General features: G+C 41.5%; 1 protein-coding gene across 3 annotated transcripts in view; it reads left to right on the top strand.

The window, feature by feature from the left end:
• The window catches only part of LOC122813790 (major vault protein), a 402121-nt gene that overhangs the window by 301129 nt on the left and 75385 nt on the right, over positions 1 to 25607 (top strand). For all 3 annotated transcript variants that reach the window (XM_044086295.1, XM_044086296.1, XM_044086297.1), the window contains exon 12: positions 9579 to 9723. In XM_044086295.1, the coding sequence (XP_043942230.1) occupies positions 9579 to 9723 (145 nt within the window). The remainder of the gene's footprint in view (positions 1 to 9578; positions 9724 to 25607) is intronic.

The following is a 25607-nucleotide window of genomic DNA, read 5'->3' as shown; positions in this document are numbered from 1 at the left end:
CGTTTAAGCATCTGGCATCTGGCAGAAGATATCGCAGCATCCGCTGCAGGACTACAAGATTCAAAAACATTTTCTACCCTACAGTGATTAGACTTCTGAATTCGGATAGTAGTCCCAGGGGTCTGGACACTTAATAAGTCAGTTTTATGTGTGCAATATATACTTACATAAATTCAAGCGAGTGCAATATTTAATTATATCCATAGTCAGTATTATTTAACCCACTCATTGCAATATTAGAGAAATAACTTGGGCATTGTTCAATCTGTAGTGTGTTTTGTATTACCTTAAATGGGGTAGTTAATTTAACTTAGGGGAGTGTATTATTTCCGTATTTGAGTGTTGGTAAATGTCTGCGCTCTTTCTTGCGTGTATTGGGAGTAGTATTGTATTTGTTAGTTATATTTATTCCACTACTCGTACGTGTTGTTTTTACTGTCCTTTGTAATCTCAAGAATTGAGCTGATGCATGAAATTTTGTTTAGGCTACATGTATGTTCTAAATAACAAAGTTTACTTTGACTATGTCTTTTATTTTAAGGGTTTTATCTGTAGTTTTTCTGATTGGTTTCTGCCTTTTTAGAAATGCCCTTTTGGATATTCTGTCTTTGCTGAACCATTTGCTGCCCAGTCTCTCTTCTTTCCAAGTATGTAGCATAGCTTTTAGAAGTGTCCCACCTACCTGGGCAAAAGGCAATCACGTTAGGTGTCTGGCTTGTTTAGGGGGAAGTCCACTATAATGCCTGTTTATTCACAAAGGGTTCACCCTCAATACCCATATGGATTGATGGGCATAGATTCGATATTTGTTGCTCGTGTCAATTGCTCACCACCCGGGCTTCAGCTTTGCCATCAACTATGACTCATTTGTCCACATGCTTTCTTCCTTTAATTTTAAGGCATTTCAGAACTTATGCTGTGTCTGAAGCGAAAGGAAGTAAAAGTCATCCTCTTTGATTTTCAAAGTAAAGCTGCATGAAAGGATAGGCTATCCTCCTCTTCCAAGGCATATATACAATAGGTAAGGGTGCTCTGGTTTTACAGATGGTGTTGCAGACTCTCCCACCCTTCCTCTAACACCAGTAAATTGACCCACTTTTGTCCCTCTTCCAGTTTGTTGAATCAGTGTCTGGCAAGGAGGTCAGTGTTATTTCAGAGTCAGTAGCCCCTCAGTAGCCCCTATGGCCATAACACTGAGGCTGGTTCTCATTGCCATTGAGGTGGTGGAGGAAGTTCTTTTGGCACAGCAGTACTTGGCTGGGGTTTGTGTCCACCTGATGAGGTGGGGACTGATGCTTCCATGCCCTCTGCTCTTTTGCTGTTTAGGTATTCTAAGCCTTCCTCTTTGGTGATGTTTGCAACACTGATTCTTCTTTAACTGGGTCATTAGGATGTCTCATTGTCTCCTTGAAGTCCCACTGTATATACTAATATTTCACAGGGTCCTCCAACTAGACTGAAGCCGCCAGAGTCTGTGAGACAGCCAGCGCTATATCTGGATTTCTTGCTTTTGATGATCACCTTCTTGGCATCATTTAGACCCTTGTGTTGTCCTCTGTGGATTCAGTGTCATTATCTCTCTTGGGATCAGTGTCACTTGTTGTGGCTCAGGTAGTGGAGTTGTCAGGAATGCAGGTGGTAGTGTTGACTTTAGGGCTGCCCTTGACTTCATTTCCACAGCCTTCTGCTGTGTGATGTGCTGTGGCCGCGCCCTGCGAGTCTGACCTTCTTGCTGTTACTATCTGTCCTCCCAAAAAGGACAGTGAGGCCAAGGCTCCAAGGAGATTCTAGTAATTCACACATGAGGATGCTCGCTGCCTTTTTGTACTCAATGAGCTTTTTCCCAAGTAAGTGATGATGCAAGAGGGGCACTTTAACTCCCTTTGAAGTCTTTTACTCTTTGTGTGGATTATGCTGGTGATTGTACTGATTTTCCTGACTTCCCTTTGACATTTGGCCAGTTATGAAGATACTGGCGGTGATGCAGCAGAAGGGGGGTGGGGGGTGGATGGTATATTGACCTATTGTCTCCTCCCAAGAGGACTCAACAAAGAGCCAAATCACTCTTTTAGGAAGTTGCCTGGCCAGTCCTTACACAGTGTCTGCTGCTCCCAGTAAGAGGGAAAGTATCTTCTAACCTTCCAGAAATCCAAGTTTTCCACCAGTGGCTCCCAAGCCCCATGTACTAGTCTCTGCAGTTCTTCTTAACACGACTCCCTCCACTCTGATTCCGTTGGTTCGTAAGCCCAACAAAAAGTCTTGGGTCTTTGACTGACTGCTTGAGGAATAGCATTTTATGCTTCCGCTTCCATAATGTGTCTGGGCCACATAGTGAAGTAGTCTTATGACATTGTTTATGACATGACCTCTAGTTTGTTGCAGCTGGCGGAAGAGCTTGTTGAGAGAGAAAAACTCCTGTCTCAATGACATTTGTGACAATCTAGTTTTGAAATATGCAAGAGGTCAGCCAGGAGTAAGTTAATTCCCCATAGCCTTGCAGGCCAAACAGAGGGCACTCAGGAGGAGTCAGTAAGAAACAAGTGATAGGCTTGTTTTTTTAGATGGCGTGTATAACTTAAGGAGTTCATACCAGAGATTTTCTTAGGAAATTTTTCTTTTCAAATTGAACAGTATGTTTAAATAGGTACATGGCAAAGGGAGCATTGTACTCATTATTATGGGCCTGATTAGTGGGGCTTAGAGGGAGACTGTAACTTCCTTGTATCAGTAGAATATTTAGTTAGTAGTAGTTTGTGTTCAATAGAAAGGTTTCCTACCAATAAAACATGGCTGAAAGAAGAGACCTCATTACTATGTCTAAACCTCTAATGTATTTCAGGACAGCAGAGTGATCCACCAGCTTTCTGCCTGTACATTGCTTTTTTTAGTTTTATAGCAGAGTTTTTAAATATAATTAATCTTGCTGACCACAGACACATTTTCTTTTATTTGTGTGCGAGTGTGTGTGTGTGTGTGTGTGTGTGTGTGTGTGTGTGTGTGTGTGTGTGTGTGTGTGTGTATATATATATATATATATATATATATATGTATATATATATATATATATATATATATATATATATATATATACACATACACATTTTTTTTTTTTTTTTTTTTTTTAATCTTGCCACACGCGTCATTTTATGCTTAGCAGATACATTCTTGCCTACCTTGTTAGAAACAGCCTCTGCTCTGCTGCTTTACTGCATTGCACCTCGATAAAGCAAGAGGTTTTAGTTGTCATGAGTCAGGTTTTGAAGGGAGGCGGGGTATGCTGACTGGACTGCTCTGACTGATCAGTTACCTCTGCTGCAGATATGTGTTCTGACGTTTTGCTTGTATAGTGTTCTGTTTTGCTGTGCACAGAGAAGTCTGAAAGGAAGTTCACTTAGGTACAGAGTATGCTGTTTGGTGGGAGCGCATGTTCAGCAACTTGCCAGCAGAGGTCACCAGAGTACCTATTTTATACCATAACCTGAGGAAGCTTGGCCACTTAAATACTGTTACTGAAATCAGCTTCTGAGAATTACTTGTTAGCATGAGGGTCTTCCATCAGATCATCAAATGGCCTCTTGATATTCATCTTTCTCATTCTGTCTGCAATATCTTTTTGACTGTGAGTATGGAAAAAGTTGTATTTGGGTTCCATTGAATTGCTCTGGTGTAGTTGCATTCTGTCTCCTTGTATCTAGTCAGAGTGATGGCTTAAGTTTGGTTCTTATCCCAGTAACCTTGAGTTTGAAAATCTGCTGTCAATGTTTGAGTGCTAAGAAGTGAAGGACATACTGTTCTAAGGTATCTCTTTCACAAGAAAAAGACCCATTGTATGACATCATGTTAAAGACCTAGTTTTGACCAGTCGCTGCCTGCTGTAACTCAAAAGGCAGGGGAGAGCAAACCTGGAATGTCACTATATGAATACAGTAGAGAAGCTGCAGGTTATTCACTTAGATTGAAACTGGAAATGACCCATGTGTGTGGCTCGATTCTGAGACCGTGGAGAGCTGCTACCCATCATTAGGTTGTATAAGAGCTGTACACTTCCCACACTTCACTAACTGTTTCATTTTAGCTAAAAAATTACCTTGACACTAACTGTATTCAGTCAGTATTAGCTCTCATCTCACATACCATATCCCACCTAACAGTGAACTTAGCTTGAATGAACTCTAGCTTGTCCATGTCTAACATCTTGTGATGCAGAAACATTCAGCATTCCAAGCTTTATCTCTTAATAAAAAAATTAAATTAATTGGTTGCAAAAACAGACTTTTTTAAACACAGCTGTTCGGGGAACAGACATACCAGACAGACCAGAGGGCTTAGAAATGGCTGGAGGTAGTGATGCAGCCTGGGGAGTTCTGTCCTGGGAGAAGGGATGAGCAGCAGAGAACCATACTGATCAGTGTTGGGGTCTGTGTTGTTCAGTGTGTTGTACTTTACCTAATATTAGAAAGAGAAAATAGGTGACATAAAAATATGGGTTTCTCAAGGAGAGGGTGATGTCTAACCTAAGCAGAGATTCTGAGAAGCTGTCAGCATGGACTAAAAAGTGGCAGTTAAGGTTCATTGCCGATAGTGCCAGACACTTTATCTTTGGAAGAGTAACCCTGGCTAGTGAGAAGAAGGTAACTCCTAGTAAAGAAAGTGACCTGAGGATGGGATGAGTCACCAAGAGTGGAGTGAACAACCATCAGTGTAAGCCAATAGTTTTACGTTGCTTCCCCAGGCCAGTAATATCCAAAGATAGGGGATTGTACTACTATTACACAGGGCACTGATGTAGCCACAGCTGAAATACTTTGTTCAGTTCTGGGTATTTTTACGGTGAAAAGCAAGTAAAAAATGAAGATACAAAGGAAGATGGTGAGGATGGTGAAGGAGAGGGATGAGAGGACATACAAAGTAACATGAACTTGAAAGAAGGGTTACTTGATTTGGGTCCAAAAGATCATTTAGATGAAGCGGGGATGAAAAAGAAAGGTGGAGAGGTGGCGGACTCCAAACACTAGATTGGTGGGTCAGATTCCTTTCTTAAAGGAGGAACTTTTGCTGTACTGGAAAGTGGATCATAAATAGAACAAATTTCACTAAGTGGCTAGCACAGTACAGAATAACAAAAATTCAGGCAAGAATGGGAGAAATCTCAAAAGGGGGGGGGGGGCAGCTCCAGCATGCTGGCTGTGTTAGTCAGTGAGATTAAATTGAGAAGTCTTTTTCTTATGTCAAATAATATATATGCATGTATGCATGGTTTCGGGTGGCACAGAATTTGCACCATACATAAGTCAACTGTGTTTAAGGACATATCCTTTGCAGAGGAGGCAGAGCCAGATATCATGCAGACAGACAAGTTTTACAGGGAGAAATGGATAAGAGAAATAACACGGTCTCCATGGAGTAAGAAAAAGTGTTTAGGGACTACAGAGTTTGGGATGGAGCCCAGAGACTGGGCATTTAAGAGGAGTCATAGACTAAGAACATACCAGGAAGCCTTGGTAAAAGATGTGGTGGAAAATGTGAGATTTAGGGATACAGGACAGTAACAAACAGAGAATAGTTCTGGGAGACTGAATAGCATTTGACAGTGGACACGATACTAAATGTAACAAATGGTTTTAACAGTTAACTCTCTTGTTGATCCCCTGAGGTTTGGATTGGACCTCTGAAGTTTCAGTGTGGATGTCTGCTTTAAATTAAATCTCTTTGTTGCAGCAAAAGCTGGTTGGTCATGAGTGTCCATTTAATAAACTTGTTTGCTGCAGGTTAATATTTGCCATTTCAGTATGTTGCACAGTTCTTGCAATTGAAGTCATAGCTTTTAGGCATCCTTTAGCTTTCTGTACCTACTAGAGCTATCATAATGTAATCATGTTTCCCCAGAACTAAGCCCAGTCACATGTGAGCATGCATAACCTGTAGAAGATTGTCGGAAGTGGAATTTAGCTGAGGAACAGTTATGTAAGCTTCCCTTGTAATTGCTGTCATGTGTATTTCCCAGACACACAGATGACTTGTCCTCGTATAAAACTTGGAGGGGATTCTGGCACCTGAAATAACTGTAGCATGTGCTTCAGGCTCAGCTGCATGGTATTCTGCCAGCTAGTTTTAGCAGTTGTGGTATGTGGCATGACCTGTGCTCTGACCCTGGTCATGTCAGCTTCCTGGATTCTGGGAATTGTAGTTAAAGGACCTCTAACAAACACTGTAAGCTTACTCCTACACACCACAATAGTCTTTTTGCAGTATCACCTGTAGGGATTTAGGGGGTTTATATTTACTGATCTAAAATGAACTGCATACTGCTGTGTTTTCCCTTTGCAAACATACTGTATCAGGATTCTGGATGCTGTAGTTCCTGAAGTATTAACTTGTAGATAAGACTGATGTATATCCCAGTGCTTCAGCCCTCTTTTGTCTTTAGTCTACAAGGGATTTTCTAAATGTGCAGTTGTCGAGGCTCATTTAAGTGCTGCTGGCTGCTGATTCCTGCTTCATGCTTACTTCTCAGTCACCACATTTTTACAATATACTTTGTTTAAGGTGCTTTATTAGCACCTGCACATACTGATGCACACGTGTGTGTGTGTGTGTGTGTGTGTGTGTGTGTGTGTGTGTGTGTGTGTGTGTATGTATATTATATGTATGTGTGTGTGTGTGTGTGTGTATGTATATTATATGTATGTGTGTGTGTGTGTATGTATATTATATGTATGTGTGTGTGTGTGTGTGTGTGTATGTATGTGTGTATATATATATATATATATATATATATATATATATATATATATATATATATATATATATATATATTTATATATGTTTTTATATATATATATATATATATATATATATATATATTTATATGTGTGTATGTGTATATTTATATGTGTGTGTATAATATATATATATATATATATATATATATATATATATATATAGGTTTACATGGATTTGGCTGTACAATTTTATGTCGAATGGTATCAGAATATTGTAAAAAATTTGACATTCAACATTTCCGACCGCTCTACCACCTAAACAAACGCTACCATGGGTCAAAAGGGGGGGGGGGGGGTGTTTGGAGTTTCGACATGGCATTCTGCAGTTTGACATGGTGCGTTCGACAAAAATCCATGCATACCCCCCCCACACACACACACACACACACACATATATATATATATATATATATATATATATATATATACATACATATACATATACACACACACACACACACACACACGAAAGTCTGTTGTATAAACTGTACTACTGTTGTAATTTACGTCCCCCTGCCCAAGTAGCAGTACTGCTGTAAACCAGATCACCAGTCTCTAATAATGTTATCAAGACCAAAAAATGGGATTGTTTTCTGGGGGTCGAAGACCCTACTTCTTCTTCTTGGCAAGTAGGAACTTGGTTCATTTCTGCTTGTTCATATTGTGCTAGTCTCGCGTAACAGTCTGTGTGGATCCCCTCGAATGGATAATACTGCATGTCCCATAATGTTATGAAGGTTAGCAACTAGAATGACGTAGAGGAGAGATATGACAGTCACTGTAAATGAAATGCATTCTCTTCTCCACATGCTCGTAGTCAGTCCCACATGCCGTAGTCAGCCACTGATGCCTCAAGAAAGCCCCCAAGCCAGTCTTCCTTTCGCCTTACACATTTGTTCTCTACTTATGTAAATGCTGTTATTAGTGGACACACTTCTTAATGCATAACCCATCAGGGTTTTAAGCAGAAGCAAGCCTCCACTTCCTGTGATCATACAGGGGGCTTTGTTAGTGTTTTACAGCAGTACAGGAACCAGTGCTAACTTAGTCCCAGAGTGATTATGATTGTAGGTGCTCCCTGTTTTTAAGAATGGTTTTAGAGACATTCTTCTTGCTGAAATGGAATCTGAACTCCTTTTAAAGGTTTTCTTTACTGAAGTGATCCAGTCTGGATTGTCATGTCCAGACTGGAATTTATACCTAATGTTCCGCGGCAGGAATTGTAAAAAGGGGTACTGGGCATCTCATCAGCTGCACTGCCTGTTTCTGTCATGTTTTGTTTGAGGCGGACCCATTCTGGTAGTGTATCTGCGATACATCAGTCGTGGTGGAAAGCATGTTATTTTCAGAAACTTGCCAGTGTCTGTCAACAACACTTGTATGTCAGAAACATGTTCAAGAAAAGAATTTCATGGAGAACAAGCAGGCCTTTCTATTAGTTAAGATGTTGCTATTCTTGATCGTGACTTAATTGAGACATTAACTGTTGGGGCCATTAAAAAAATTTTGAGCTGTTTGTAAAAGCAGAACATTAACCCACATAACTAGTGCTGCAGGATTAATGCAGTAGGAGTGAATCAAGTTGCGTTATTTGGGTGTTTGAGGGATTTGCTAGCAAAACAATGCATTTTGTCATATGCAGTGATGTGTACTTTATTAAAAATGAACAAAGCACACATTTGGTTTAAAGTCTGAGCGGTTTACTAAAAAACACTGTGGTTTGTTTTACTTGTATACCCTGAAACCAGTACTCTTCCTTGTTGTGTGAAATGGTATTCCACAGTTTGCCTGTTTTGTCACACATTGTTGTGGTCTATGTCCCACACTGGCAAAGTAACAGGTTGAGAGGTATGGATGCAAATGTTAACACCTGTCTCTCTCTCTCTTTGTCTTGATTCTGGTGGTTGGGATGAAAGTGGTTCAGTAGAATAATTATATTCCAGCATTTCTCTACATTTTGCAGAAAAGTGTGATACTGTGTGAAGCCAGTTTTGCAATAGTTAAAGGATCTTGGGTAGCTTGCATTGACTGGTGTGTTTGTCTAGTAAAGTCACTTATTTCAGTACGAAATGTCCTACTTTGAGCATAGGAAGGTGGTGATTAATGGCTGTTTTGCAGCGGTTTTCTTTTGTCCTATGCTTTGGTTTCCTTGAGTTACTCTTGCAGAAAGTTAGGTAGCCACTGTATTTATAATATCACAGCTATGCATCAGAGACATTAACTGTTGGGGCCATTAAAAAAAATTTGAGCTGTTTGTATAAGCAGAACATTAACCCACATAACTAGTGCTGCAGGATTAATGCAGTAGGAGTGAATCAAGTTGCGTTACTTGGGTGTTTGAGGGATTTGCTAGCAAAACAATGCATTTTGTCATATGCAGTGATGTGTACAATACAGAAGCTGTAACATGGACTTCTGAATGTTTGCTCCTATTTTATTGTGGCTATCTCATTTTTGCTTCTATGGATTCTGGGACTTGTAGTCTTATGCTGGTGTGCTGAACTTCCCAGCATATTCCTTTGGTCATACCTTGATGTGAACTGTACAGTGGCATGGAATCTGTAGCAAAGGTGATTTCCTTAACTAAAATTCAGTATTCTGTTTGTTGCAGTGCATTACATGATGAAATGAGTAGTACATTTCTGTATATAGACTGCAGCAGGAGACCAGTCGATATTTTTATAATGGGACTGTTTCACTTTTTTTTTTTATTTAGAGATCATTGTCGACTGTCAACTGTTGACTGTTGGGGATCCATTATACTTTGTGTTTCTGAATTTCATATTTTGGTTGCAGGCACTTTGAAGTAAAAGACCAAAAAGATGAAGCTGATGCAGCAAAGATCTTCAGTGTCCCAGACTTTGTAGGTGATGCATGCAAGGCCATAGCTTCTCGTATCAGAGGAGCCGTTGCTTCAGTCAACTTCGATGATTTCCACAAGGTATGATATTTGTATTTAGAGGGAGTAGAGGATTCTGATGATTTGTTCTGATAATGAAGGATCAAGGATGAAAGTTTAAAATCAGTGAATCACTTGGATGAGCTTAGTGGTCTAGAGTGGGTAAAGTCCTAACTACAGTGCAGGTGACACAAGTTCAAATACTGATTCAGGCAATTGCAGGAGCTGGCCAGGAGGATGGGAGTAAGTAGTTTTACTTTGGGGGGGGGGGGTTAGGTAGGTAGGTGCAGCTAACCACAACAACGACACCCAATGGGAGAACTAGGTATTACGTACTAGAGTTTGAACCTGCCAAACCTGCATTCAGCATGTGTGGGCGCCCTTCCCCTCAGGAAACAGTGATGGCAGAGTTTGGAAGAGATGCTGGGGGGTGTTCCCAGGGTGAGAGGGTAGGTTGTAAGCTGGCTTGCTCCCTACTCTCTCTGGGGAACATTAGGAAGCTTGGTAATCCCAGACAGGGGAGAATGAGCCATAGGGCTCTCCCTTCCTCCCAGAACAAGTAGGTTGATTGTGTGTTAGAAGTGGCATCGAGTGAGGTCCTAGGTGGAATGCAAATCTTCTTCTTCTTTTGGCTTTTCCCTGTTAGGGGTCGCCACAGCGGATCACCTGACTGCTCATGATTGGCAGTGGAGTTTTACAGTGTCGAGTTGCCAGCCCGACGCCCAATCTTCCACAGAAGGCACACACAAGCACGCACTCACACCTAGGGCCAATTTAGAGTGTCCAATCCACCTACAGCATGTCTTTGGGATGTAGGAGGCAACCGGAGCACCCAGAGGAAACCCACATGACCACAGGGAGGACATGCAGACTCCGCACAGAAGACACCCCCAGCTGAGGATCGAACCAGAGAACCTCTTACTGTGAGGCAGCAATGCTAACTGCTGCACCACCGTGGCCGCCCCCTAGGTGAAATGCAAATACATAAACAAATATGAATTTTGTATTTTGTTCTTCCATCATACTTTCTTCATCTATTCCAAAAGAACCCCCTCCCCCCTCAAAAAAAAAAAAAAAAAAATGATGAGCCCTGCATAATGTACTCAAAGGAAGGGGATTGGCAGGGCTTCACCAGTCTCATCTTCAATATGTGCACACACAAACATGGTTATCCTGTTTGTGATTGACACCTCAGTTGTGAACCTTTAGCCCCAGTCGCTGATCATAAATGTTATTGTTTCAGTCCACTGCAGAATAATAGTTTGTGTAGCTAATGTTTTTAGACTTGCATGGTATTAGTCATTGCAAGTTGTGTTTGTGACTGTCTTGTGGTTGTGGTAGCATTGGTCATGAGTGAAAAGGGTCCTTGGAGTAGTTCACCCAACTGGCTGACAAATAGAAGTAAATAGGCACATTTCTCTGTTCTCTACACTTGTGCAGTTGTGTTAGTATACTCAAGTAAGGAAGCAATGGGCTAAAGTTCTTCATGTAATGGAGATGCGAGGGCTGCCGGGGCTGCAAAAAGATATTCGCTTTCAGATATGTAGTCGTGGCGATGGTATTCTCAGTGTTGTGGTGGCAGTCTTATCACTGCCGTGATGGCAGTATTCTCAGTCTTTTTTGGATTGATCGATTGATTGGTTAATTAATTATAATTCATTCCAATAATAGAATCCAATTACTGTATTATAGGAAGATTATAAAGGTAGTCGAGATTGCAGTAGTGTATACACATTGGGTACTCCACTAGCCCTTAATAAGAACACCCATAATAGTCTTGTATTACTTTGTACTATTTTGTATTATATTTTATACATTCTTATACATTGTTACATGTTATATGTTGCACATAGGGTGTATACTTTTTAAATATTTTACATTACATTTTTAAATGTGTTTAGGGTATTTTAACATTTATTATATTATGGAAAATTATGTGTATTTAATTGACTGGTTATTTGCTAATTAAAGTTTTGAATGGGAAGGGAAGATATATATATATATATATATATATATATATATATATATATATATGTGTGTATATATATATATATATATATATATATATATATATATATATATATATATGTGTGTGTGTGTGTATATATATATATATATATATATATATATATATATACACACACACACACACACACACACACACGCACGCACACGCGTTTACATATGCAAATGTCTGATGCAGTGGATAGGTCTGGGCAGCAGGGACCAGCACCACCTATCACTTTACACAAATGCTGCTGGTTCACACTTTACATACTTTATATCCTTGGTTTTACATTCCTTTTCTTAGCTGTCTTTAAGACTGATGTTACCATTAAACCAATGCACAGTTATTGCATCCCATTTTGCTGTTGCTGCAGAATTTCATCCTCCCGGACATACAGTGTATTCACTAGAGGTTGTGATTCTCCATTATCAATAACCTCAGCTACTAACTGTTAGAAGTTCGTTTCCTTCCATTAATTCCAAGGAAGCAAACCTACATCCCATTCCTGCCATTTTGGGTAGAAGTGAGTAGAAGGGAGTTGTTTTCATCATGTTCTGACCACATTTGAAATGACAGCCAAAGTGTAGGAACTAAAAGAGATACAGTGTGATGCAGTTCCCTTCCCACCACTGCCCTCATCATCCTTAACAAAAGACCCTCCAGGGAGGTGGTCTAGACCACGGGAGATTGACATTATTTCCTTAGTTCCTGTGGAGGTCTCCTAGACCATAGAGGACTTTGAGATTATTCTGATAGTATCTGTTGAAGTCAGTAGACCTCTAGTAAGTTTCTGACTTGTGGCTCAGATTCATTATTCTCAAGGAGCCCTTTTTTATTATGTCCATTCTGTCTGTTTCTTTATCCGTGTTGCAGATTGCTTATACTCTATAGACCTTTTCTGTGCACCAGTTTAGAGAGCAATGAGGCCATTTCACTGCTGGCTAATGAACAGTTTGTACCAGTTCTGAACATTGCCTTTGACTTGCACCCATCTAGACTGATTTAAAAATAAAATAAGCGTAGTAGAACTTTCCAGATTTCTACAGCACATAATGTTGTATCGTTTGTCTTATTGCATTTAATTAACCAGTGATGGATACACTGACCCGTGTCAAAGGAAATATTTGTATTAATCTACAGTATAACCTTCTTCTTTGGGGGGACAGATCATTACAGACATTGAGACGCCACATAATGCAGCCCAGCATTATTTCATACATAATGGGGCAGTTCAGGCGTCTTTTATCCCCAAGTTTAAACAGATTTGGTTTCTACACTTAATGCCCATTTGCTAGCATGTCATCTTTTAACCTGCTTAGGTTGGAAGGTGCCATGTGTGAGTTGTCGCATGATGGTTCACTGACTGGATCCCCAGAAATCAAAGATTACTAGATCACCACACTCATTCTGTCAACAAACAGATTACTAAATGTGCATCATGCAAGGACACAGCATTGGTAAGTCCAAACTTTTCTTCTGACTCCCATAACGGTTTATTTTTATTTTATTTTACATCTGTTGACCGGGTATGTCCAACTGAGCTAATGCCCTTTTTCAGCGGAGGCCTGGGAAGAAAAGTTCCAAGTAATACAATAATTTAAGATAGTATAGAAATATCAAGATAATTTCAAATCAGTTACAGTAGTTACAAAAATTTTTAAAATAAAAACAAAAGGCAGATAACAGCATCAGCACAGAATACCTGATTACAAGGCTAAGGAAATTACATCAGAAGCGTAGCTAGTAAGCCGTTTATCTATTTGTTATGTTTTTACATAAACCGTTAACAGTAACTCTAGACGTTTTTTATAGGTAAGGAAGTAAGAAAGTGAATTTGAGGCAGTTTGGGGAGAAGGAATAGAGTAGTTAGGTCATCAGAGACAGGATGACTGAGGGGGGATAGTAAGGAGTAATGGAGATAGATGGTTATTAAGTAAGAGGGTTGTGGTCAGGGAGGGTGGTATATCAACAAAGTATGCTAAGCAGAAGCATTCAGAGACAGAGAGCTGCAAACTAGCAGATCCTTATTTTTGGCTCACATCCTAAGAGTACCTGTTTGTTCTGGTGATCTCCATTGGGTGGCTTAAATTATATTTTAGAGGTACAGTGCCTCCCCTGCAAATTCCAAGGTTAAGAGTATTTCTCGTTGTTTCCTATCCCAGTAGCAAGCATTAAGTTGCATTTCATTTTCCACTCACGCCAGGTGGTGTGGTGGAGCCCTTTTTTCTAGGGCACCAATTGTCTTAAGGCTGCTCCTGATGCAAAGCTCACTGTTTAGACCAAAAAATACAAAAGACATGGTAGTTCTGTATGTTTTGGAAAGTTCAGAAGATTTATTTCTCTTCTAACAGTTTTGTCTAATACTGCATTGAAGTTTTTGTATCTCAAATGCATAATTTCTCCTTTGTGAGGCTTCTTCTCAAGCATTGCATCCCCAGTCTGACGCACTTCTACTGCAGTTTACTTGTTACTAGATGTAAGGTTTTCACTCGGAGTGTTTCTTCATTCTTTCCAATAGCTTTCTACTCTGAAGGCTTATTGGGGTCAAAGAGAAAGATGTTCTAAGACAGGCCAGGGACAATTTCCATTTCCTGTCTTATTTCTGGCTCTTACTCGTATGATTTTTTTTGTACACTGGCTTTAACCTTCCTTCTATCCATGGCTGCTTCCTTTCTTCATCAGCCTACTTTTACTAGTTAGCATCCCTCTTCCTTCCTTTGAGCCATTGTCTCAGCAGACATAAAGTTGTGGTCGTGAGAGAGATGGTTTCTTATAGCACTTGTTCCTTGTTAGAAGAAATTCCAGTGAGCACTGCTTTGCAGGGTAGTTTATAAAGAACGAGCTTTTATGCGTATCACTTTTCTCTCACAGGTTTATACCAGGGAGAGTATCATCTTCATTATATGCATATATACTTGCAACTTTCTTTTTAAATGGGTAGAACAAAACATCTAAGAGAAGATTGCTGTTTCCTTCAGTTAGTAAAGTTAAGAAAAGAGTGTTACTAAACCATGCCCCTAGACACGGCCTACTGTTTGCATTGCCTTTTACCTCAGACTAGACATTCTTTTGAAAAACTATCCTGGAATGCTGCCTCTCAGAACTGTCTATATCCACAGTTGTCTTCTGTGATGCCTCTTTGGATAACAGTGGTGTGCTTACTACTAGGTTATTCCTGCGACTTCTGCAAACCTTTTCAAGTTGGAATTGACCTTTTAAGTGAAGGTCTGTTTCAGGGGCCATGAGGAGGAAGGGTATTTCCGCTAGAACAGCCACTCCAGAAATTTGAGTTGGGGGATGAGTCTGGTCTGTTCCTGCAGCTAGAGCTGTGTTTTTTCAGACAAAATAGCTGTAGATACACTTCTTCATGCTGAAACCTTTAAGTAGAGCTCCAGCTGCAGGAAGCCCCTCCCAAGCTTCATCTCCCTACCTTCTGTTATTTTCTGTGACCCAGAACTGAAATTACAAGCTAGAGCAGTGCTTTATGCATGGGGGTTGGTGGCTTTGGAAAATGTGGTGTTGCATGTTATCCTAACACACGAGGCATATGTTCTAGTTGTTGCTGCAGCCAGAACTATACAGTCACAGCTCTCACTTTGCAGTAAGGACCCACAGCTGTCACCTCTTGTTCTTTGTGCTTCCGGATGGTGTTTCTGTTCATTAATATACATATTGATTTTCTGACATGCTGCACTTAAAGTAAATGTCAGATAAGTGCCCTGGTTCACTCCTCAGGTTTTTCCATCCCCTGTAGTGTATCCTGTGGAGGGTCTACCCCCTAAAAATGCAGTTCCATTCGTGTGGGTCTATATTACAACATCGAAGTTTCAAAACTTTGAATGTTCTAATATTGACCTCTATTTAGCGAATGCTGAAAATAGTGAAGCTACAGAAAACTGAATTTTTTCCTAGGGAAAGAATTTGGTTGTCCGTCTCCATCACTTCGCTATTTTCAGCGCTGTGGTGGAAAGTTAGGGTCTGTTTCAGGTAAGTGTGTGATTGGGCACAGGTTAGGTGAGTTAGGGTAAGGGTGCAGATTAGGTATGTGTGGGATTGTGTGGATGTGAGGGTTAGGGCGGGTTAGGTGAGTTAGGGTTAGGGCACGGGTCAGGTAAGTGTGCGATTGTGTGGACATGAGGGTTAGGGCAGGGTAGATGAGTGTGCGATAGTGACAGACCTTAGGGTTAGGGTTTGGGTTAAGGTAAGTGGATAGTTAGTGGTGTATTTATAGTTTAGTGTAGGGTTAGATGTAAGATTTTAGGTGTATGTGTGTGGATTGCTGTTTGTTTTGTGTTATGTGTATGTGTTTTGGAACATCAATTTTTTTCCCTAGGAAAAAAATTGCTGTTCTGTATGTTCGATGTTGTAAGCGTTCGCTGAATAGGGGTCGATATTAGAACATTCGAAGTTTTGAAACTTCGATGTTCTAATATAGACAAATTCTTGTAGTAGTTACTGTTATGGCAGGCACTTCACAACATTAAAATGTCTTCACTTAGAAGAGGAGGCCCGAGCATGGTTGTTGGGGATGTGAAGTTGTTGAGATGGTTGAGCTGTGGAGATACAGCGTTAATGCTCTAAACACAGGAGACAGGACTAGGTATTAATTACTGAAGCACCAGTCTATCAGTCCAGTTAAGTTTCTTTCAGTTGTACTACCATTCCGAAGTGAGCATCAGTGTCCTTTAAAAGAGTTCTCCAGTAATTTCTGTGCTTTAGTTTTTACATTTCAATATTCACTTTGATTAACATTGTCATGGTTGCAGACGGTTGTTCACAAAACCATTCATTATTTTCATTATGTTAGTAAACATCATTAATAGTAGCACATAAATTACATATTAATCTACATGTGTGTGTGTGTGTGTGTGTGTGTGTGTGTGTGTGTGTGTGTGTGTGTGTGTGTGTGTGTGTATATATATATATATATATATATATATATATATATATCTATATTTTGTGTATGTGTGTGTGTGTGTGTGTGTGTGTATGTGTGTGTATATATATATATATATATATATATATATATATATATATATATATATATATATATGTGTATGTATATATATTTGCATAGCAGTCAAAGATGCTCACTCACTTGAATAAAATGTATAAAAAACAAAAAGACAAAACAAAGGCAATCGGATCTGAAGAAGGGTTTAACCTGAAAGCTGTTATCCTACCATTTTAAGTTTTTATTTCTCATTTTTTATTAAAGAAGAGATGTTCTTCATCTCACATTGCTGCAGTCATAACCTGTGGGTAGTCCGCTGTCCTCGGTCGGCCCGAATACCAAAGTATAAGGCTGGCGTCGGTCATGGTCGCTCAGATCTGACATCAGTACGCCTTGGTACTAAAGCGCATGACCGACGTCATATCCCCAGTCTTTCTTGCCGCATGGTCCGAAGCAGAAGCAGCGTTTGCAAGTGCCGTTCGGCGTTCTGAAATTTTCGTATTCTGAGTTTCAGACCGAAACCAAGTTGGGCTAAGTACCCCGTTGGGGAATATTTTTTTCTTTTCTTGCCTCAGTTAAATCCGGATGTCAGAAAAAGTGAATAATTGTATTTCTTGTGGGAAACAGATACCTCATAGGGATTACCACTCTCTCTGTATTCCTTGCTTGGGGCCTGAGCACGACGTAGTCGGGTGTCGCTTTTGTGCTAAATTTAATAAGCACACCATTAAACGTAGGTTAGATTGTGCTAGGCTTGTCTTGTAAGTGGTGTAATTACAGTATGCCGTCGGATCCTCCGCCCGCTACCGCTAAGAAGCGTAAGGAGAAATCGTTAAAATCCAAGCAGGATGAGTCGTCCGTTCCGGACGCCGGTTCTTTAGAAACCACGGTGGAATCTGTGGATCCAGCCGAGGTTTCAGTTGAGTCTCAGGGGGAACCTTTAATTTTGCAAGATGTGGCCTCTCAGGAGTCGGGTCAGGCTGAGGGGGCTTCTCAGGTTGCTGTAATCCCTTCTTTACATAAGGTGGTTAGGCCCTCTCCCTCTGTCTCTAAAGTACCTTCCAAGGCCAGGCCTGGTTTGTCTTCCTCTGGCGTCAGTCCTAGTTCTGCAGGATCTGTACCTAAAAAGCACATGCTTAAAATGGCAGAAGATTTGATTTCCTTGATCAGAGGTTCTATGCCCCCTCCAGATAAGAGGCATAGGGTGGAGCCAGAGGTGGAAGGATTGGAACATTCTTCAGATTACTCAGAGTCTTCGGCTGAAGACATTCAGGATTTTCCCCCTTATTCTGATTCAGACGCAGAGGATTCTAGTCCTTCTGCTTCCCCTCCAGAGGATTTTTCTTTTTCAGAAACCCTGCATTCTATGAGGGAACATTTTAAATGGGAAGGTCAGGATTTCTCAGATTCCCGGAAGAGGCTTAGGGAATCCTTATTTTTACCACAACATAGGCCCTTGGCTATTCCTCCTGTTTTGGATGTGGTTCAGGATGTTTTCTCTGAGGCTTCCCTTAATCCAGACTCTTTGCCTCCTGCCCCGGTTAAGCCAGACAGGTATTACAGAGTGCCAGAGGCTCATAAATATTTGTATAAGAGCCCCAGGGCGGACCCAGAAACTATTAGCCAGGGACCTAAGGGTGTCAGGGCTTCTGTTGTAAAGAATCCAGTTCCTATGGATAAAGACTCTAGAGCTTTGGATAGGTGGGGTAAAAAAGTGTATACCTCTTCCACTCTTGCAATGAGGGCTTTGAATTGCCAGTTTCATATGTTGAAGTACCAGAATTTTCTCCTTAGTCAGTTGAAATCTAAGGTAGATGCTTTAGCAGAGGGCATAGAGTGTAAAGAATTACAGGATTTGGTTCATGCCTCTGATCAGGTGGGTAAGCATTCTTTGCAGTGTGGTTTTGATGCTTTACAGGCCTCTTCCAGGGTGGCTGCCACTGGATCAGTTATTCGTAGGCATGCCTGGCTTAAGGATCAGAACTTGTCAGAGCATGTTAAAGCACGAATTTTGGATGCTCCCCTTCAGACTGAAGTTTTGTTTGGTTCTCCTGTGGAGTCAGTCTTGAAGAAAATGGAAGACAAAGCTAAGTCTATGCAGACTGTTAAGGATTTTTTGCAGGAGCAGCCCCCTAAGTTTAGCAGAAATTGGCCTACTAAGGGATGGGCTTACCCTTCTTCTGATTTACAGTCTAGGGGTAGATCTAGACGTGGTAGGGGCAGAGCTCATGCACAGGGTTCTTTTAGGCCTAGGACGTGGAGTTCCCCTGCACAGTCTACAGGTGAGGGCAGGGGCCAGTCCTTTCGTAAACAGACCCAATGACCTGCATCTTCAGCTGCCCGATCCTTCCTGTCTGGCAGCTCCTCTAGGAGGAAAGTTGGCACTTTTCAGGCAAAATTGGCTTTTAATCACCCAGGACAAATGGGTGTTGGACATTATAAACCGAGGCTACAAGTTTTATTTCCACACATTGCCCCCTTTCAAAGGCATGCCAGACGTTCCTCCTCAGCAAAGGGTGGAGGCTCACAAACAGATTTCTTTACTTCTACAAATGGGGGCTATCCAGCAGGTCCCTCCGTCAGAAGTGGGCCTAGGATTTTATTCTCGCCTGTTTCTTGTACCAAAGAAAGGAAACACTTGGAGGCCAATTCTGGATTTGTCTATTCTCAACACATACCTGGACATTCCAAAATTCAAAATGTTGACTTTGCAACAACTTCTGCCTCTGCTAGGCAAAGATCACTGGATGGTAACTCTGGATCTCAAGGAGGCTTATCTTCATATTCCTATCAGGCCCAGCTGCAGGAGATTCCTGCGTTTTCGGGCTGGGACTTTACATTATCAATTCTCTGCATTGCCCTTTGGCTTGTCTACTGCGCCCAGGGTGTTCACAAAAGTTCTGGCTCCGGTGATAGCCTTCTTAAGGTTAAGAGGAATACAAATTTATCCTTATTTGGACGATTGCCTGATTCTTGCTCAAGACAAAGACAAGCTGCTTCACCATCTTCAGTATGTTATGGCAGTGTTAAGGTGCCTAGGGTATTCTGTGAACGAAATAAAGTCCAGTCTAGTACCCTCTCAGGACATGTGCTTTCTGGGTGTGAGACTGAATACAGCCTCTCAGATGGCGTTTTTGACCCCGGACAAGCAAAGAAATCTTACCCTTTACTTCCAACAATTGTCTCTCCTGTCCAGGCTGACTGCAAGGACAGTCCTTCAAGCCTTGGGGTTCATGGCATCTTGTATTCTGGTACTTCCCAATGCCAAACTGCATATGAGGAAGCTACAATGGTATCTCAAAAGTGTATGGACTCAACACTGCCATGATTTGGACACTGTCATTCAGATAATACCTTGCATTCAAAAGGAATTTTTGTGGTGGGCTCAGGAATGTCACCTAAACAAGGGACTCTCTGTGACCCGACCAGAGGCGAGTCAGATCTTAATGACAGATGCCTCAGACAAGGCTTGGGGAGCACACCTCAATGGAAAATGGGTTCAAGACACGTGGCCTGCCAGACTTCAACATTTGCATATCAACATGAAGGAGATGTTAGCAGTCCAATTTGCATTGATGGCTTTCAAGGGTCTACTTCAACCAGGACACGTGTTGATTCAAACAGACAACACAACTGTCATGTGGTACATCAACAAGCAAGGGGGAACCCATTCGTACCCTCTTTGCAGGCAAGCTAGGATTTTGTGGGAAACTGCTCTCAGTTTGCACCTCACTCTTCAGGCAAGGTTTCTGCCAGGAGCACAGAACTCCTTAGCGGATGTTTTGAGCAGACAGATGGTGGATCCCCACGAGTGGAAATTGGATCCTCATGTATTTCGACAGTTGACAGTGCTTTGGGGGACTCCAGACATAGATCTGTTCGCTTCTCCACTAAATTTCCAGCTGCCAAAGTTTTGCACAAAGCTGTTTCATCCAAAAGCTTGGAAGGTGGATGCTCTATCATTCAGTTGGAACAATCTTCACGTCTATGCTTTTCCTCCTCTGCCTCTCCTTCCCAAGGTGCTCTTGAAGGTCAGACAGGACAAGCCCTCCATGATTCTAATAGCTCCAGATTGGCCACGTCAGCACTGGTACCCTCTGCTGAGGAGTTTAGTACGGGAGCCTCCTTGGCCTTTGCCATCGATTCCACACCTTTTGTCTCAGGCAGGCAATCATTTCCTCAATGTCAGGATACAGTCCCTGCATCTGACAGCCTGGCATATTCTGTTCTAGACCCTGGAGGGTCGCAGCTTCCTCAACAAGTTTTGGATGTTATTTTGGAGGCCAGACGGCCTAGTACAAGGAAAGTTTATGCTGATAAATGGAGGAGATTTTTTCTTTGGAGCCAAGCGAAGAGCTTTGATGTTTCAGTACCTAATTTGAGTGTTTCTCTTCAGTATCTTACAGAATTACTAGACAAAGGTTTGTCTTTCTCCTCTGTAAAAGTTCATGCTGCAGCCATTTCTGCTCACTATGATTGTGACCCACCATTATTCTCTCATCCTTTGTTTAAGCAATTTCTTAGAGGGGCGAAGAACATAAGACCCCCACGTAGAGCTCCTACTCCATCCTGGGATCTCAATTTTGTGTTGGAAAAGCTCACTTTACCTCCTTTTGAACCTGCAGCTACATCTGAGTTGAAGTTTTTGTCTTGGAAGACTGCTTTTTTGTTGGCCATTACGTCTGCTAGAAGGGTATCTGAATTACAGGCTCTAATGGCAGTTGAGCCCTTCCTGATTTTTCATAAGGATAGGGTATCCCTACGTACTAACCCTACTTTTATGCCTAAAGTTGTTTCAAATGTGGCCTTGAACCAATCTATTCATTTGCCTACATTGTATGCTGATCCCCAAAATAAAGGGGAAAAAATTTTGCATTCTTTGGATATTCACAGGCAGTTGCGTTATTATTTGAGCAGAACTAAAGGGTTCAGACAGTCTCAACAGTTGTTTGTTTCTTTTGCTTTGGGATCTCAGGGGAAACCTGTTTCTAAACAAACTATTTCTAAGTGGATTGGCCATTGTATTGCTTTTTGTTATTCTCATCATGGTAAGGAGATTCCGGCTGGAATCAGACCTCATTCCACTAGGGCTACTGCCACTTCTACTGCTTTTTTAAGGGGTGTAGCTACGAAAGATATTTTGGAGGCAGCTACTTGGAGTTCAGTGCACACTTTTTCTAAACATTACCATCTCCCTCTTTACTCCAAATCTAGGGCTGGGTTTGCCACTGCAGTTTTACAGGGCATGTTAGCAGCTCCCAATGCTTTATAATTTTGCCATCCTCCCTTTATCTTTGCTTTGGGATTCTAAACACAGGTTATGACTGCAGCAATGTGAGATGAAGAACATAGTACAGTTTTGTACCTACCATAAATGTAGATGTTCGAAGATCCACATTGCTGCAGTCCAATTCTCCTCCCTCCTTCCCCACTGTAGTTTGGGGTGGTTGTGTGTTTTGGGTTGTAAATATTGTTTTTTGGCTATGGCCTTTCTTTTTAGGGCCTTCTGACATCTGGGGCAAGAAAGACTGGGGATATGACGTCGGTCATGCGCTTTAGTACCAAGGCGTACTGACGTCAGATCTGAGCGACCATGACCGACGCCAGCCTTATACTTTGGTATTCGGGCCGACCGAGGACAGCGGACTACCCACAGGTTATGACTGCAGCAATGTGGATCTTCGAACATCTACATTTATGGTAGGTACAAAACTGTACTTTTTATGATAGTCAGCCTGGTGATCGCCTTGGTTTTGTGCTTTTGTTGTTTTATATATATATATATATATATATATATATATATATATATATATATATATATTTATATATATATATATACACATACATACATATATATATATATATATATATATATATATATATATATATATATATATATATATATATATTGGTATATTTATGATTAAATACATACTTTAAGATGTTAATGTACCTGGGTCGCTGTGTAGGAAAAGCATAAGCAAAAAGTCAAAGCAGAAAGTGGAAAATAATGTAACAGCTTGATGTTCTTCGTGTTTCACTGTTGCAGTCATTACATTTGGGTTATCTGCTTGCAGGTAGCCCTCAGTCGGCCTGATTAACAAAGTTTTGGGTCCTGCATCGGTTGCTGTCCCTTCTTCCATGACGTCAGGTCGTCAGGGGTATAAAGCATGCAGCCGACGCCATTACCCCAGTCTTTCTTGCCGTGCGGTGCCCGAAGCAGAAGCAGTTCGCAAGTGCTGGTTGGCCGACTCCTGAAATTTTCATTTTCGAGTTTCAGAACCGAAGTCTTCAACTAAAACTAAGTACCCCGTTGGGGAAACCTTTTCTTGCTCCTTACCGATGTCAGTAAAAGTTAATAATTGCATTACTTGTGGAAAGCAAATACCTCCATAAATATTTTCATTCGTATTGTATTCCTTGCCTAGGCCCTGACTAGGACATACCTTGCAGTCGGTTTTGTGCTTCATTTAATCAGCGCACTATCTGTCGTCAGTACATTTTCGCCTCTAACCTTTCAGTTCTCAGTTTAATTATCCAGAAATGTCATCGGTTAGCCATGCGACTACCGAGATTCCAAAAAAAACCGCTAAGATAAAGAGCTAGACAGGCCGCCGAGATCCAAAACGACCGACGATGCTTCTCCTAAGCCAGTCGCCAGTTCGCCAGTACTCAGTGAGGCGCTTTTGCAGCCCCTGATACCCGCTACTTCTGATTCGCAGTCCTCTACTGAGACCCATTTGGAGTCTGGTATGCCGCAAGATACTTCAGCTATGGAACCCGTGGATGTCTCTAACTTGGATGGGTCTGGAACCGCTGTGCAGGCACCGGCTTCTGAGGGTGTATTCAGGCCTACGGACTTGCATATTAAACAGATGCCTCCTTCTTTACCTAGGCCTAAATCTCGATATATGTCTGAAAAACCGACGCCCAGGCCACATGCTCAGGCCTCTATGCCTAAAAAACAAATGATAAGAATGGCTGAAGATCTAATAACTTTAATCAGGGGTAGCCAACCCTCCCCCCTTCTAAGAGGCCTAGGACTGAAGTTGATTATGAATCTTCTGATCAAGTTTCTGTTTTTTCTGATTCTTCTGATGATCTGGATTTACCCTTGTCTACTTAAGAAGATTCTGATGCAGAGGACTGTATTCCCTCTGCTTTCCCTCCTGAGAATTTTTCTTTTGGGGAAACCTTACATACTCTAAGGGAGCATTTCCACTGGGAAAGCCAGGATTTTTCTGATTGAAAAATGAGGCTTGGGGGTTTCCTTCTTCTGCCTCAGCATAGACGTTTAGCTATTCCTCCTGTACTAGACATTGTTGATGATGCTTTTTCGGAATCCAGTTTGGCCCCTGATTCCCTTCCTCCTGCTCCCAGAAAACCTGATGGATACTACAGGGTCCCTGAGTCCCACAAGTTCCTTTTCAAAAATCCTATTGCAGATCCAGAGACTATTTCACAGGGGCCCCAGGGCATTAAGGCTTCTATTGCTAAAAATCCTAGCCCTTCTGATAGAGATGCCAGGGCGCTGGATAGATGGGGTAAGAAGGTTTACACTTCTGCAACCTTGGCCATTAGGGCATTAAACTGCCAGTTTCATATGTTAAAGTATCAGCAACATGCTATTGGACTGCTTAAACAGAAAATGATGTTGATTCCTGACTGCGTGCAAAATAAAGATTTACAGGATTTAATGCATTCTGCTGGCAAGTTGGAAAACATACTTTGCAATGTGGTTTTGATTCATTAGAGGCCTCTTGCAGGGCTGCTGTTACTGGGTCTGTGCTCAGAAAGCATGCTTGGCTTAAGGAGCAATCTTTGCCTGATCATGTTAAAGCTAAATTGTTGGATGCTCCTTTAAATCATGACCACCTGTTTGGCAATAAGGCCAAGGAAGTTCTTAAAAAGATGGACGATAAAGCCAAATCTATGCAAACTGTTAAAGATTTTTTACAAGTTCAGCCTCCTAGATTTAGTAGGCACTGGCCCTCTAAGAATCGGTCCTTTCCAGCCCCTTCCTGGTCTTCTCAAGCCAAACCCAGACACAGCAAAAACCCCAGGTTTCAGCCCCAGGGGACGCACACAACTAAGCAGTGGGGGGCCTCCACATCCAAATCTGGAAATTAGACTCCCCCCTTTGGTAAACTGTCTCACTGACTTCCTTTTAAAATTTTCAAGCACTTATCAACTGACTGCCCCTTTGGGGGGAAGATTGCTCTTCTTGCAAAGAATTGGGAACTCATTACCCAGGACAAATGGGTTTTAAATATACTGTCCCAGGGATACAGATTCCACTTCCACACGTTGCCAACACCAAGTGGGTGGCCGGACCTACCCCCAAATCAGTGGGCAGAGGCCCAAAAGCAAGTACTTTCTCTCTTAAGCATGGGGGCTATTCAGCTGGTACCAGAAGAGATAAAGGGACAAGGTTTCTACTCAAGACTTTTCCTGGTACCCAGGAAAGACAATTCATGGCGTCCTATCCCGGACCTGTCTAACACCTTTTTGGAGATTCCAAAATTCAAGATGCTGACTCTTCACCAATTACTACCTATGCTAGGCAAAGATGCCTGGTTGGCAACACTAGATTTAAAAGAAGCATACCTGCACATCCCAGTCAGGGAATCTTGCAGAAGGTACAGATGCTTCAAAGCAGGATACACGCACTGTCAGTTCTCTGCGCTGCCTTTTGGCTTATCTACTGCGCCCAGGGTATTCACAAAGTGCCTAGCTCCAGTTATTGCATTGTGCAGGCAAATAAATATTCAAATATACCCATACTTGGACGATTGTCTAATTCAGGCAGTAAGCCAGGACATACTTTTGGATCATCTGGCCTTTGTAAAAAGGGTTCTAACTTGTCTGGGGTACACCATAAACGAAAAGAAACCACACCTGATACGCTGTCAACAAATTATATTCCTGGGAGCAAGCTTGAGTGCAACTTCCAAGATGGCTTAC

This window comes from Protopterus annectens, chromosome 10.part0 (genome assembly GCF_019279795.1).
Source record: "Protopterus annectens isolate FY-2018-M chromosome 10.part0, PAN1.0, whole genome shotgun sequence".
NCBI classification, from domain to species: Eukaryota; Metazoa; Chordata; order Ceratodontiformes; family Protopteridae; genus Protopterus; species Protopterus annectens.
Note: the sequence above shows the minus strand (reverse complement) of the source record. Positions and strands in the feature narration are given on the sequence as shown.